General features: G+C 42.1%; 1 protein-coding gene across 4 annotated transcripts in view; it reads left to right on the top strand.

The window, feature by feature from the left end:
• LOC119955411 (disabled homolog 2-interacting protein-like) overlaps positions 1–15,765 on the top strand; it is a 1,014,916-nt gene that overhangs the window by 139,612 nt on the left and 859,539 nt on the right. For all 4 annotated transcript variants that reach the window (XM_038781503.1, XM_038781505.1, XM_038781502.1 and 1 more), the window contains one exon: positions 5,692–5,806. In XM_038781503.1, coding sequence (XP_038637431.1) covers positions 5,692–5,806 — 115 coding nt within the window. The remainder of the gene's footprint in view (positions 1–5,691; positions 5,807–15,765) is intronic.

The following is a 15,765-nucleotide window of genomic DNA, read 5'->3' as shown; positions in this document are numbered from 1 at the left end:
ATTGAAGTAGTGTTAAGTTGGCCTGCAAATCTGCACATCAAAACTATGAACAGAAATAAGAGCAGAGAATTCTGAACGTGCACACCTAGACAGTTAGCACCTTTGTGGTTTGTAATATACCATAGAATCTACGGCACGGAGGCAGGCCCTTCATTCCAAAATGGTCCAGGCCAACCAAAAAGCCCATCTAAGCTAACTCCATTTGCCTGCATTTGGCCCATTTCCCTCTAAAACCTTCCTATCCATGTATCTGTCCAAATGCCTTTTAAATGTTGTCAATGTTCCTGCCTCAACCACTTCTTCCGGCAGCTCATTCCACATATGTACCATCCTCTGTGTAAAAACATTGCTTCGCAGGCTTCCATTAATTCTTTCCCCTCTTAACTTAAACCTATGCCGTCTAGTTCTCGATTTCCCAACCCTGAGAAAAAGACTGAGTACATGCATCCTATCCATGCCTCTTATGATCTTATACATCTCTATAAGATCCCCCCCCCCCCCCCTCCCCAAGTCTCCTACACTCCAAATAAAAATGTCCCAGCCTGTCCAATCTCTCCTTATAACTCAGTCCCTTGAGTCTTGGCAACATCCTTGTAAATCTCTTCTGCACTCTCTCCAGTTTAATAAGATCCTTCCTATAGCAAGGCGACCAAAACTGAACACAATACTCTCGGTGCAGCCTCACCTACGTCCTGAACAACTGCAGCATAACTTCCCAACTTCTATACTCAATGTCCTGACTGATGAATGCCAACATGCCAAAAGCCTTCTTCACTGCCCTATCTACTTGTGACTCCACCTTTCGAGAACCGTGCACCCGAACTCCAAGGTCTCTCTGGTCCACGATACTCCCTACTATTCACCGTGAAAGTCCTACCTCGATTTGACTTTCCAAAATGCAACACCTCACACTTATGTATTGAGCTCCATTTGCCATTTCTCGTCCCACTTCCCCAGCTGATCAAGATCCTGTTGCAATTTTTGATAACCTTCTTCACTGTCTACAATACCACCTATTTTAGTGTCATCTGCAAACTTACTGTATTGTGATCTTTCATTAGATCTGAAGACCATTAACAGCAGTATGTTTGGTATACAGTGGTTAATAGTTTGATTTGAAATTGGACCCTCAAAAGTTGTTTAAGTAGGTGGGAAATCTCAAACATGTCTTATTTTAAGGTAAATGAAGATTTGAGTATGAGAGGCTGGACTTGCTGTGAAGAAACCAAACCTATTCACACTGAATTCCTTACTGATGAAGAGCGATTAACTAATTTTGTTTGTGTATATTTATTGATATGGTACCTCCAATGATTGGCCATTTTAATGCGTTATTTTGCTATTTAATTATACATTGATAGTTATTTGCTTTAATCCATAAATTCCTGTTCTGACATTTCAAAGAAAGTTTAATAGTGTAGAGTGAAAGTGCATTGAAATCCTCCAGAACCGACGGCCTATTTTCTAAGGTTTTAAAAGAGCTGGTAGGTACATTGATTTGTTCTTCCAGAATTCCAAGGATCTCGAATTGACCACGTAAATTGGAATGTAGCAAATATAGCTATGCAAGACAAGAGGGAGTGACAAAATAATAATAATATTATTGTCACAAGTAGGCTTCAATGAAGTTACTGTGAAAAGCCCCTAGTCGCCACATTCCAGCACCTGTTCGGGAGGCCGGTACGGGAATTGAACCCGCGCTGCTGGCATTGTTCTGCATTGCAAGCCAGCTATTTAGCCCACTGTGCTAAACTAGATATTTCAAAACTGAATTGTAAATCAGTTAGCATGACAGTAATGGGGAAAATGCTTTTTAAAATAATCTTTATTGTCACAAGTAGGCTTGCAATGAAGTTATTGTGAAAAGCCCCTAGTCACCACATTCCAACGCCTGTTTGGGCACACAAATAATCTATTATTCGGAATGTGGGTAACAGGCACTTTGAAAATCAAATGATTAGGCAGAATCCCCATTGTTTAATGAAAAGGAAATTGTGTTTGGCAAATTGATTTCTTTTGAGGTGGTAACTAGCAGGGAGAGGAGGAGAACCTGTGGCTGTAGTATTCTTTGATTTTCAAAAAACATTAATAAGATGCCACAAAAGATTAGCGCTCATGGTTTTGGGGTTAATGAATTAACATAGATTGAGAATTGGTTAATGGACAGCAAACAGAGTTTGAATAAATTAGTTGTTTTAACATTGGCAGTTTGTAACTAGTGGAGTGCCCCAAGTGTCAGTACTTGGGTCTCATTTGCACATCCCCCTCTCAGCTAGGTCATTGATATTGATTCCAATGTATCTAGATTTATTGACAATACAAAGATGTGTGGGAAAGTAACATTTAAGGAGAACAGTTGAGGTCACAAAGGGAAATAAAATATGCTCAGTAATTGGGAAAGAAGGTCACAGATGGAACATAATATGAGGAAATGTGAAATTCTTCACTTTGTTAATAGGAATAGAAAAGTAGAATTTTTTTTCGAAGTGAGGGACTAGTAGATGTTGGCAATCAGAGGGATTTGTGTGTCCTCTTCAGAAAGCACAAAGTTAACGTGGGTCCAGTGCGCAAATGGAAATGGTAATTATTGCAAGGAGTACAAGGATAAGGAAAGTTGTGCTGCAATTATATTGAGTTTTTGTGAGACCACACATGGATGTGCTGTGTATAATTTTGGTCTCCTTGCCCAAGGAAGGATTTTGGAGGGGTTTCACTGAAGGTTCACCAGATTGATTTTTAGATTGAGAGGATTATCCTGTGAGGAGGAATTGAGCAGATTGGGCCTCTGTTCGCTTGAATTCACACGAATGAGAGGTTCTCATTGAAATGTATAAAACTGTGAGGGACGTCCACAGGATGAGAGGCTGTTTTACTCTGGCTAGTGAGTCTAAAACTAGTGATCACAGCATCAGGATAAGATGTATGCCATTTAGGACTGAGGTGAAAAGAAATCTCTTCATTCAGGATTGTGAATCTTAGGAATTCACCACTCTAGGGAGATTGTAAATTCTCAATTATTAAGTCATCTAAGCTAGTTAAGACGGCATATGGGATACATTCTTTCATTAGCTGAAGTATAGGGTGGTTATCTAAATTAATGGCATAGCAGGTGTGGCCTACTCCTGCTTTTTATGTTCTTGTTACTTGCAGGAAAATATTTCTATGAATTTTTTTAGATTAATACATGCAACACAAGGAACATGATTATAAGCAAGGATGTGCTTATGGAAACTGACTGTTAAAAGAGCAAAAGGTTTTTCCAACTTCTAAAATTGCGACAGTAATTGACAATGTGGTGGAATGAATGACGCCTGAACCAGACTTGGAAAGAAATCAATGGAAATGAAAAATGTGCCATTTCTCTTTCAGGCAGCTGAACAGTAACACCAGTTTAAGTTCAAGCGGCAAGTTTTTTTAAAAAACTGTTCCGTGGTGTTGAAAACATTTGGGGGAGAAAAAACCCCAAAGCATTTCCCTAGACCTCGACATTTTCTCCAGAAATTCTCAGAAGGTGTGCATGCACATCCAGTTCTGATATATGGGGCGGAATTTACCGGTTGCTCACGCCAGTGTGCAATTCCGATCCCACGCCGGCCCATGGGTTTCCCGGCGACGAGGGTGCTATCAATGAGAAATCCAGTTGACAACGAGGGCCGCCTCCGTCGTCAAAAAACACACGGCAGGCTGGTGGGAAAATCCCACCCAGGGTCTCTTAAGATCTACAAAACTGGCATCTACCTTACCACGTGGAAAAGTGCCCATGTATTATCTTCAAAAAGCAGGACAAATCCAAACTGACCAATTGTCACCAATCTACTCTTTCGTATGCAAACTGATAAAAGTCTTGCTGACACCACTAACGAGCAGCATGTGGTCAGTAGCAACATGTTTTTTTAAAAAATGCTCAGTTTGGGTTCTGCAAGGGCTACTGAATTGCAGACTTAATTACAACCTTGGTCCAAATCAGGGCAGAAAAGCTGAATTCCAGACATGAGATGAATATTACCACCCTCAATATCAAGAAGGGAGCATTTGACAAAGTGATGTCAAGTGTTGTGATATGATTTACATGTACCTTTCTAGGATTCTGTGTGTCTTTTAAACTGCTGTCAATCGCTGCCCCTGAGACAGCACGTGATGTTGTAGTCCAATAAACTGTCCCTGTGGAAGTCAGATATGCTTACTCAGTATCCCAGTTAATTGAAGTCCGAGGGAATGTCCGAGGGTGTTGGGGTGGAAGGAAATTTCCACCTGTTGGAATCATACCTAGCACAAAGGAAGATCTGATGTGGAGATGCCGGTGTTGGACTAGGGTGGGCACAGTAAGAGGTCTTACAACACTAGGTTAAAGTCCAACAGGTTTATTTGGAATCACCAGCTTTCGGAGCGCAGCTCCTTCATCAGGTGAGTCGCCTGTTGGACTTTAACCTCGTGTTGTAAGACCTCTTATAAAGGAAGATGATTGTGGTTGCCCTGCGTCAATAATCTCATCCCCAGGACATTACTGCAGGAGTTCCTCAGTATAGTGCCCTAAGCCGAGCCATCTTCAACTGCTTCATTAATGATCTGTCCCTCAACATAAGGTCAGAGTGTGGATGTTCACTGATGAAGTCAGTATCCATATGCAACAAGACCTGGACAACATTCAGTCTTGGGCTGATAAGTGGCAAGTAACACATACACCACACAGGTGCCAGACATAGGTGCCAGACAATGTTAATCTCAACAAGAGAGAACCTGACCACCTCCACTTGTCATTCAACAGCATTACTATCAATGAATACTACAAGGTTAGGACTGGGTATTCTGTGATGACTAACTCCTGACTCTCCGAAGTGTATTTACTTGCCTGGATAAGTGCAGCTCTAATAAAGCTCCATGTTCCCAACCATTCATGACAATCAGCCTGTTTGATTGCCACTTCATCCACTACCTTAAACATTCACTCCTTCCATCATCAATGCACAGTGGCAGCAATGTACACCAACTACAGCAACTTGTACTGCTGAGAAGAACAAGGGCAGCAGATGCATAAATACACCACCACCTGAAAATTCCATATCCAAATCAAACACCATCTGACTTAGAGCAGTATCACTGCTGCTGCACTGTTGCTGGGTCAAATTCCTGGGACTCCCATCCTGACAGCACGAGGCATTTCTTTCTACACTGCATAGACTACTGAGATTCAAGAAGGTGGCTAACCATCACTTTCTTAAGGACAATTTAGGGATGGGCAATAAACATTTCTCTTACCACCAATGCTCAAATCCCAAGAGCAAGAAAAATGGAGAAGAACTCGGGGGGGAAAATGGGGAATTTCCTCCTCTGGAAGAGCGCAGCATTAAATCTGAACTGAAAACCATTGATTTCGTAGTTAAACTTTATATTTTGCCTGCAGATAAAGGACTAATTAAAGACAGCTGTTGTCTGCATATGCACGTCTCATATGACACTTTAGATTTGAGCTTCGATTTAGCTGATGCATCAAATTCAGTGACCTATCTGTAATTAAAATGCATTAGATGTTTGATAGCCTTGACTGCACTAACTCAGATAAAGGCTCTGTGGATCCCCCATAGTGCTGTAAAATTTATTGACATAGTTGACTGATGAAGAAGATATTCCAATCAAGATGTTTACGGACAGTTATTCTCCTGTGTGCTTGAATATTCTGAATTTTCTTTTCAGATTCATCCATTACTGCTGCAGGAACGGCGAGCAGAGTCATGTAGGGCAAGGCTACTACGACGAACTATTAGTGTTCCTTCTGAAAGCCAGTTTCCAGAACTCTCAGTGGAGCATGGTGAGTTGTGAGTTTACTTGTTCAATACCGTAGCTATCCTCTAGTTTTAAATTTGGTAATGGTCCTTACATAATGGATGACCTGTTTTGATTAAGTATTTGTGGAAACTATATCAAATTCCAATTTCTCTTGCAATTGAATTGTTTCATTTAAAAGTGAATGTAATCACAATTTGTTAAAAGTTGACTGTTTATTCTTTGATTTATTTGGAAAACAAGAGGCCAAGATAATTTGGATTGTAGATTTATACTTGAGTGCAAGGTGGAACTGAGAGGCCCCAGAGTACAGTTATTTCAACCAAAGCAAGCTTTATGAATGAAAATATCAGATCATCATCATATGCAACAGATCAAAATAGAAACAGATTGTTGTCTGTTTTAAATAGCTGTCAAAGCAAGAATGCTGTGAAATGACCTTGATGGTTTCATGGGATACAGTATTTGCTCAAATTTGAATAAGCTTTTCTAAATGCAGGTAATAATGAAAATTGATGCCATCATCTTCTTGCTTTGAAATGACAGCCAAGTGGATTTTGGATTCAACTGATTTATCCTTGAAGATACTGACAAATTGATGTTTGGTCAAGGGATGATGCAGCTTAAGTGCTTTCTGTGATCTTTTCATATGGTGTGTGTATAGAAAAAAGTATTTTTCAATTTCGAAAGATGATAATTGGTCAGGTTTACTGTATTTGTATAGCTTAAAGGTTATGACCTTAAACATTATTTTGTTTCTATATACTTTTTGTGGCTATTAAATGGCATTCAGGTTTTTTGATAAAACATTTTCATCTTTTGCAAGCATTAAAAGTTCACAACATATTTGCACAATCTAAAATTTTATTTTCCTTATTACCTCTAATGACTATTGCCGATAACAGCGAATGCATGTTTACGATAACTGTGTGACATTCCTTTGTCCAGAACCAAGAGTAGCTCGGTTACACCAATGCAGACCGAGCCGGCCGAGTCATAAAACTGCTAGACCGGGGCCACTGCAGGTGGTAAGGGAACCAACAAAAGGGAAAAACATACTTGACCTTGTCCTCACCAACCTCCCCGTGAAGATGCATCTGCCCACGACCATCGCAGAGTCCTTGTGGGGACCAAGTCCCGTCTTCACATTGGGGTACACTCCATTGTGTTGTGTGGCATTGCCATCGTGCTTAGTGGAAAAGATTTTGAACAGATCAATCAACTCAAGACTGGGCAACCATGAGGCATTGTGGGGCAGCAGCAGAACTGTACTACCATAACTTGTAAGTTTATGGCCTGGCATATCCACCACGCTACCATCATTACCCAATCAAGGGATGAAGCCTCATTCAATCAAGGGAGCAGAAGAGCATGCTAGGAGCAGCATCAGGCATACGTAAAAATGAGATGTCAACCTGGTGAAGCTACAACGTAGGAATATTTACGTGTCAGATAAGCAGCGTCAGGGCAAGCAATTCCACAATCAACAGATCAGATTTAAGATTTCCTGTCTTGCCACATCCAGTCGTGACTGGTGGTGAACAACCAAACATGGCACAGAAGGAGGAGGCTCCACAAATATCCCCATCTCCGAATGATGGGAGAGCTGAGTACATCAGTGCAAAAGATGAGGCTGAAGCATTTGCGACAATCTTCAACCAGACGTGCTGTATGGATGATCTATCTCGGCTTCCTCCGGAAGTCCACAGCATCACAGATGTGCGATTTTAGCCAGTTCGATTCACTACACGTGATATCAAGAAACAGCTGAAGGCACTGGGTACTGCAAAGACTATGGGCTCTGTCAATATTATTGAAGACTTGTGCCCCAGAACTTTCTATGCCCCTAGCCAAACTGGTCTAGTACATCTATAAACTTGTATCTACCTGGCAATGTGGAAAATTGCTCAGGTATGTCCTGTGCACAAAAAGCAGGACAAATCAAACACAAACAATTACTGCCCCATTAACTTGCTCTTGATCATTAGTAAAGTGACTGATGGTGTCATCAACAGTGTTATCAAGTGGCACTTGCTATTAATAACCTGCTCGCTGACGCTCAGTTTGGGTTCCACTGGAATCACTCAGCTTCTCACTTCATTGCAGCTTTGGTCCAAACATGGATGAAAAAGCAGAACTCCAGAGGTGAGGTGAGAGTAACAGCCATTGACACTAAGGCAGCATTTAACGGAGAGTGGCATCAGGGATCCCTCGCAAAACGAGTTGATGGGAATTGGGGAAACTGCATTTGTCATACCTCATACATAAGAAGATGGTTATGGTTATTGAAGGCCAATCATCTCTGTTCCAAGACATCACGCAAGACCTCCTCTGGATACTGGCCTCTTATCCAATAGTGTCCTCTGCCCAACCACCTTGAGCTGCTTCATCAATAACCTTCCTTCTGTCATCAAGGTCAGAGTAAGGTTCTTCACTAATGATAGCAGTATGTTCAGCACCATTTACGACCCTCAAATGCTGAAGTAGTCCACGTCCAAATATAGCAAAACTTCAACAATATCCGGGCTTGGCTGACAGGTAGCAAGTAACATTTGAGCCACACAAGTACCAGACAATGACCATCTTCAAGAAGAGAAAATCTAACCATCACCCCATGATACTCAATTCTCCACTATCAACATCTTGGGTGGGTTACCAGTGACCAGAAACTGAACTGAACTAGCTATTTAAATGCTGTGGCTACAAGAACAGGTCAGCTAGGAACCCAGTGGCGAGTAATTCTCCTTCTGACTGTCCAAAGTCTGTCCGCCATCTACAAGAGAGGTCAGCATTGCGATGGAAAACTCCCCACTTGCCTGGATGAGTGCAGCTCCAACAACACTGCAGACGCTTGACACCATGCAGGACAAAGCAATCTGTTTGATTGGCACTCCATCCACAAACATTCACTCCCTCCACCATTGCTGCACAGTAGCAGCAGTGTGTACCTTCTACAAGATGCACTGCAGGACCTCAACAAGGCTCTTTAGAACATAGAACAGTACAGCACAGAACAGGCCCTTCGGCCCTCAATGTTGTGCCGAGCAATGATCACCCTACTCAAATCCATGTATCCACCCTATACCCGTAACCCAACAACCCCCCCCCCCCCCCCCCCCCCTTAACCTTACTTTTTAGGACACTACGGGCAATTTAGCATGGCCAATCCACCTCACCCGCACATCTTTGGACTGTGGGAGGAAACCGGAGCACCCGGAGGAAACCCACGCACACACAGGGAGGACGTGCAGACTCCGCACAGACAGTGAACCAGCCGGGAATCGAACCTGGGACCCTGGAGCTGTGAAGCATTTATGCTAACCACCATGCTACCGTGCTGCCCAAATCTGTTTGATTGGCACTCCATCCACAAACATTCACTCCCTCCACCATTGCTGCACAGTAGCAGCAGTGTGTACCTTCTACAAGATGCACTGCAGGACCTAAAGACAAAATATCTTTAGACAGTACCTTCCCAAATCACGCTACTACCATCTAGAAGGACATAGGTCAGCGGGTGCAAGGGAACAGCACCAGCTGGAAGTTCCCCTCCAAGCTATTCACAACCCCGACTTGGAAACATATTGCCGTTCCATCACTGTCGCTGGGTGTAAATCCTGGAAATCGCTCCCAAATATCTCTGTGGGTGAACCTACAGCACATTGATGTCAGCGGTCCACGAAGGTAGCTCACCACTATCTTCTTTAGGACAACTAGGTATGAGCAATAAATGCTGGCAATAAATGACACCTGTGTCTCATGAATGAATTTTACAAAATATTTTTGTGGTGTTAACTAATTTAAAATAAACTGACTAATACCTGCATTATAATGTCATACGAGCATATTTCTCTAATTCCAGTTTTAAGAGTTGTGAGCTTTGATGCTCTCATATATTGTGCCATAATTTCTAGGACGAAGGCTTGAATTTACTAATTTTAACACGGTGAATTCCTCACATTTTTGAAAGTCGTCGTCGGTTGTCCCTCGATTTGAAAATGACACCTACTCAGGGTTGTGAATTTCAGCCATGGGTCGTCTTGTGACTGAACAGGTTGATTCTCAACCCAGAGATCTTTGGGAACATGAGGCAGGATATCTTGCCAGTAGTAGGACCCAGAGTGCTGATTTGCTTCCTTTTGTTTCCTTCTCTGATGCCGCCCTGCCATATCATTATGTTGTGACTCAAAGCATGATGCAGCTTGATGGGCATAATGTTGCCATTTTGAATGATTGGTAGCAAGTTTCATCAACTAATACCCTTTGTTTCCTATCACTGAGCCAATTTTGGATCCAACCTGCCACCATGCGCTGTATCCCACTGGTCACTTTTCTGACCAGTCTGCCATGTCGCACTTTGTCAACTGCCTTACTGAAATCCATGTAGACAACATCCACTGCACTGCCCTCATCATTCCTCCTTGTTACTGCCTCAGAAATTTCTGTTAAGTTAGTAAGGCATGGTTTTTCCCAAACAAAACCATACGGATCAGTCCGTACCTTTCTAAGTTTATCCTGAACCTCAGAATTGTTTCCAAGTTCACCAATTAGGAAAGTAATTTAGTCCAAGTTAGACTTCATTATAAATGAATTAAAGTTTGGATATGTAGAGGTCTTGCTGCAATTTTATATAATGCCCTAGTGAGAACATATCTGTAGTATTTTGTACTCCTTTCCGAAGGTTAGATGTGCATGCCTTGGAGGAATTGCAACAATGATTCACCAGACTGATTCCTTTGAGGAGTGAGTTGAGTCGGCCTATTTTTTAGGTTTGAAGAATGAAAAGTGATCACTTGGAAAAGTGATCTAATCAAAACACAAAATTCTCAGAACTTGACAGGATAGTTACTGGAAGGTTATTTGTTTTGGCATCGAGATTTAGGCATTGCAGTGTCGGAATAAGGAGTGTATCATTTAGGATTGAGATCAGGGAAAACGGGTGGGATTCTCTGTCCAGCGATGCTGAAATCATGAAACGCGATTGGGCAGAGACTCACGTGAGCCGAAAATCATGGTCAGCGCTGGGCACCTGATAGAATGCCACACTGTGGTGACTGCATCCATTAAACATGGTTGGCATATCATAATGGGCCTGACCCAGTATTCTCTGGGGCTTCTACATGCTCCGACTCGGCCAGGAGGAATTACCGATGGCGAGTATCACGTGTGGTTTTAAAAATCAGGAAGCAGGAGCCATGACTGCTGAGGGAGAGAGGATGTAGGACATGTTCTCAGAAGTGCAACCGTGGATTGCCGGTCCAACCGCTGGCTAGCTTGGGGGTGGAGGAGGGAGATCAGGGGAAGGGCCATGACTTCAGCCCGGGACTCGGGTGGTGTCCAGGCACGGACCACCATTGCTGTGGCCTGCAAGGCAGCCATCTTGCTGCGCACCCCACCGACCGCCCAATATGACATAGAACAGTACAGCACAGAACAGGCCCTCCGGCCCTCGATGTTGTGCCGAGCAATGATCACCCTACTTAAACCCACGTAACCCGTATACCCGTAACCCAACAATCCCCCCATTAACCTTACACTACGGGCAATTTAGCATGGCCAATCCACCTAACCCGCACATCTTTGGACTCTGGGAGGAAACCGGAGCACCCGGAGGAAACCCACGCACACACGGGGAGGACGTGCAGACTCCACACAGACAGTGACCCAGCCGGGAATCGAACCTGGGACCCTGGAGCTGTGAAGCATTGATGCTAACCACTATGCTACCGTGAGGCCCCTGCAATATATAACCAAAGTTATTATATCATCTACTGTAAGTGTTACCATGACGCATTGGCCTTCCTCGCCCTTCTCAACCACCTGAAGCCTGTGACACGATTGATTCCACTTTTGTCTTTCAGTGCCTCGACAACAATGGGGAAATAGTGTTGTTGTCCTTTTTTTGTGCCAGTTTTTGATTATCTGCAGTAATTTTCTTTTATCTCCTCTATACGATTGTCATCGGATATCTAAGCTTTTGATCACTTTTCCTAATATTACCACCTTTGATTTGGCATCCATTTTTGTCTGATTTACTACTCTCGTGAAAGGCTTTGGATCTTATTTATACTTTAAGGATACCATATAAATGCAATTTGCTGGTAAGAATATAGGCTTCAATTTCTATCTAATATTTAGTGGGAACTAAATTCTAGCTAAATTATGCTTCAGTCCCAAATATTTAAAATAAAATTAATGGAAGTGTAAGGAAAAAAGCAGAATGTTTGGTTACTAGGGCTGAGGAATTTGCACTGAAGATTCCCCATTCCAATAGATCCCTGTTCTTGGAAATATTTTCTTATTTTCAGAGTTAAGAAGTCAAGATATGTTGTGTCAGTCTTTCCTTTGACAAAGACTATTGGAAAACTTCATAGCAGGATACAAATGACAAAATCATTTTGGGATGGATATCCGTTTCAGTGAATAAGTGTTGACGCCAACAGGGCATGTGTGGTCTTCTACGACCAAAATTTCTGTGTGAATCCCTTACCAATTCTGGGACTGGTGAGGGGCTAGCAGCAGCGCTGGATGGAACTTGCAGGTCCTGTGCCGAAAACGACTGGAGGATGGCCGGGTCCCTGGCCGCGGAAGCGCACGGCTGGTGACCAGCAGCCGCATGCCGTACAACTTGGCGGCAGTTGTGCGTGGACCCGACCCATCAACCGCGACCCCACAGCCCCCCCCCCCCCAAAACCAGGCTGCTCACCCCCCCCCCCCCAGCCCACGTGGACGCTCCCCGGCCAGAGGCACAGATCCCGGCCGACTGTGGTGGCGCTGGATGCATCCACAGCCGTCACGCCGGTTTCCCACACGGCTGAGACCACGTGACCTGCGCCACCAGGAACTCGGCCCATTGGGAACGGAGCATCACGGGAAGGCTAGCCGATGATGTGATGACGCCATTTCCGAGGGGACGGAGGATGGCTGACTGGTGTCAAACTGCCGCCGGCCTCGATTTGGGAGTCGGAGTCGATTCTCGGCCTGATCGCCGATTACGATATCGGTGTTGGGCAATGGAGGGCTGGATTCTCTGCGGATGCTCCAATTTGCCGGCAGCCCGGGGGTTTCCCGATGGTGTGGGGCTGCCCCTCAATGCGAAACCCCATTGACCAGCTGGTGAAACGGAAATGTGGCTTGGTGGGGCGGAGAATCCAGCCCATGATTTGTGTGACCGTATGTTCATTCTATTATTTTACGTTTTCTGTATTCTGTGTTAAGTCTTGCTTTGACCCTCTTTTAGCCCTGACTCATTCTTTCTCCTGATCTTGGTTGCTGTGCATGTATCAACAGAAATGAGGGAAAAAGGAGAAGTGTAAGAACTGTGCATACATTAGTGGAATGTATTTATGTATATCATGCTTGTTAATGCGAATTGACTTTGATGCACTATTAAAAAAAAAATAATTGATGCTTTTTTCGGTTGTTTGCTTTGTAGATATATATAGTACTGAGAAAAGGTTTATGGCAAAGGCCAACTGACTTGTATTTTCTTAATGGATACTGTCCTGACCTGCTGAATGTTTATTGTGTTTTTTGTTATTGCAAATTTTCTGCATCAGTGACGGTTTGCAAATATCGCTGTTATCCTTTAGTGACAAAATTCTGTGTATTGCTTTCAGTTGTCTTTCTTTCATGCTGCATTGTAGAGTACACTGATGTTTCATATTTTACTGTGTTAGCCAGACAAAATTTTACAAGTTGCCTGTTTGCTTATAATTATCAGCCTTTTTATTCACAATAATTATGCACAATTTGAATAATCCGGTTATTTTGTTTTGGGTGATGGATGACGGGAGAAATTTCTTTGCATCCTTATTAAATCATTCATGTTGCATTTGTTTCCATGCGGATCAACCATCTGGATGATTTTGCCTGTTATGTTAATGCATTTTGGTGAGTCTGTTAGATTCTTTGATCTATATACTTCATGAATTGGAGACGCTGAATAACAAGGTTGTTTAAAATTTTTAAGTTATCGGTTATTTGAAGGCAGGCAAACTTGTTTCAAACAAAATAATCTCTTGATGTTAAGGAGAACATACAGCAGATGTTTGGAATAATCAGGGAAGAAAGATTGATTCCTTTTTGCTTGCTGAAGTCTGTGTTCAATGTTTCTATGTTTCTTTGCGGTAATTGCTGTCTGTAAAATTTTGAACTTGAGTGAGAGGAATGAATGTGTTGCTGAGGTAATTTCTGATGGTTGAAACACTGGAATCAGATTCTTTTTTAAAGAAGAGTTTAGTGTTACTGGTTTTAAATGTTATTATTGAGCATCTTGGCTAAATAAAATATACAGCAATGAGCACATTAATGCAGAACTGGTTTTCATGTGTTCGTTAATGCAACTTTTGATTTTATTGAAACATCTTTTATACTTGGGGCCATTTCACCTTCACCAATTATTCATCCCTGGTTATCATCCCAGTTATAGAGACCACTACTGTATGTCTTTTTCCTCCTTGATGTACTGTGCATACACTTCCGCACAAATTTTCTTGCCTCTTAATGATCCATATCTACTTATTGACATGAGGAAACATTCTCTCATATAACTGTAATAGATATGCAGCTACATGACACTGGACACTCTGGTTTCTTGCAAGCTAGCATAATTGCATATGATGCAATAAACGTGTGTTAGTACATGTATAATGAAACTACCAAATGTTAGGAAGACAGTTATGTAAATTCCTCTGCAAATGATGTGGTGCACATTATTAACTTGCAGTGGACCATGTTTTCCTCTTGTCCAGGTAGTATCTTAATTATTTGAGGGTCGCTGAACCATGCATGACTTATGCTGTGATATTTACCATGGGGCAGGGTGAGGAGGCAGGTCCCAAATCTCCCTGAGCTAGAACAATGATTAAGTCCCATGCCGTTGGTATCATTCTGAACTATACACTTTCTATGCAACTGAGCTAACTGGCGCTCCATAATCACGCTTTATGAACCTTAAATTTGTACAGTTTTTATATTAGGAAGTTTTTCTCCTAATACATTGCCGAGATGGTAACCCATTGGTGGTGTTGGGTGAGTGAAATTTGGAATTACTTCCTTTGGATTATCTGTCAGTGTGAGGTCAGTGACAGTCAGATCATACCACAGCCTGAAGGCCCTTCCCGAGTAAGAGCGGTTACTGGATGTTCATATTGGGAGCCAGCAATGGGAGAAGGAGTTATTGCCCATCTGGTAACAAGGAAAGGAACAATCAAAACAATTACAGAACTGAAATGACGCACAAAAAGGCTGTTCTATTAAAATTACTTAATTTGAACTTTTCTATAATAAAAACCTCTTTCAAGCGAGAATAATTTTGAATTAATTAGAATAGCCTTATTAAAAATGCTTTTAAATTATTTGCATATTATGGAGTTTGATTATTGGTCAATATCAACAAATTGAAATTAACATACTTTACTTTGCCGAATGCTCTTAGGATTGTTAGGTGACTGTAGAGATCTACCATGCGGATCTAGTGTAGTCTTGCAACACTAAAACTGAGTAGAAATTTAAGTTAAAATTCTCGGATGCAAATAAGAATTTTTTATTGCCTCTACTTGATTACAATTGAGAGAAACTTAAATCTATTCTCAATAAAGTCTGGCTAGCAAAGGACTTGAAGAGAAGTAACTTATAAACAATTTAACTTTCAAAATAATACAGAAATGGTTTCTTGCTTACGGCAAAACAGCTTGCATGAAATTCAAGAGTTAGAGTGGAAAAATGAAAATATGAAAATAGAGATAGCGAATAGTTAGATCAAAGTAGAGAGTGATCCCGGAATAAAGATGGCTGTGCGGACCCTCAGGTTTAAAGAGATTTTTATCAGTCTGAAGCCATCTGTCTACACCTCTGTCATCCTAATTGGTTTGGGTGAGAATCAAATACATTTTATTTGATGGTTAACTGTCAGTCCTCAATATACAACATAGGTTCTGAATGTTTCATGTTTGAATATTTGTGTATGCTATGGAATGCGAT

The sequence above is a fragment of the Scyliorhinus canicula genome, chromosome 21 (genome assembly GCF_902713615.1).
Source record: "Scyliorhinus canicula chromosome 21, sScyCan1.1, whole genome shotgun sequence".
Lineage (NCBI taxonomy): Eukaryota > Metazoa > Chordata > Chondrichthyes > Carcharhiniformes > Scyliorhinidae > Scyliorhinus > Scyliorhinus canicula.
The sequence above is the reverse complement of the archived record's forward strand: the minus strand, read 5'-3'. Positions and strand labels throughout refer to the sequence as shown.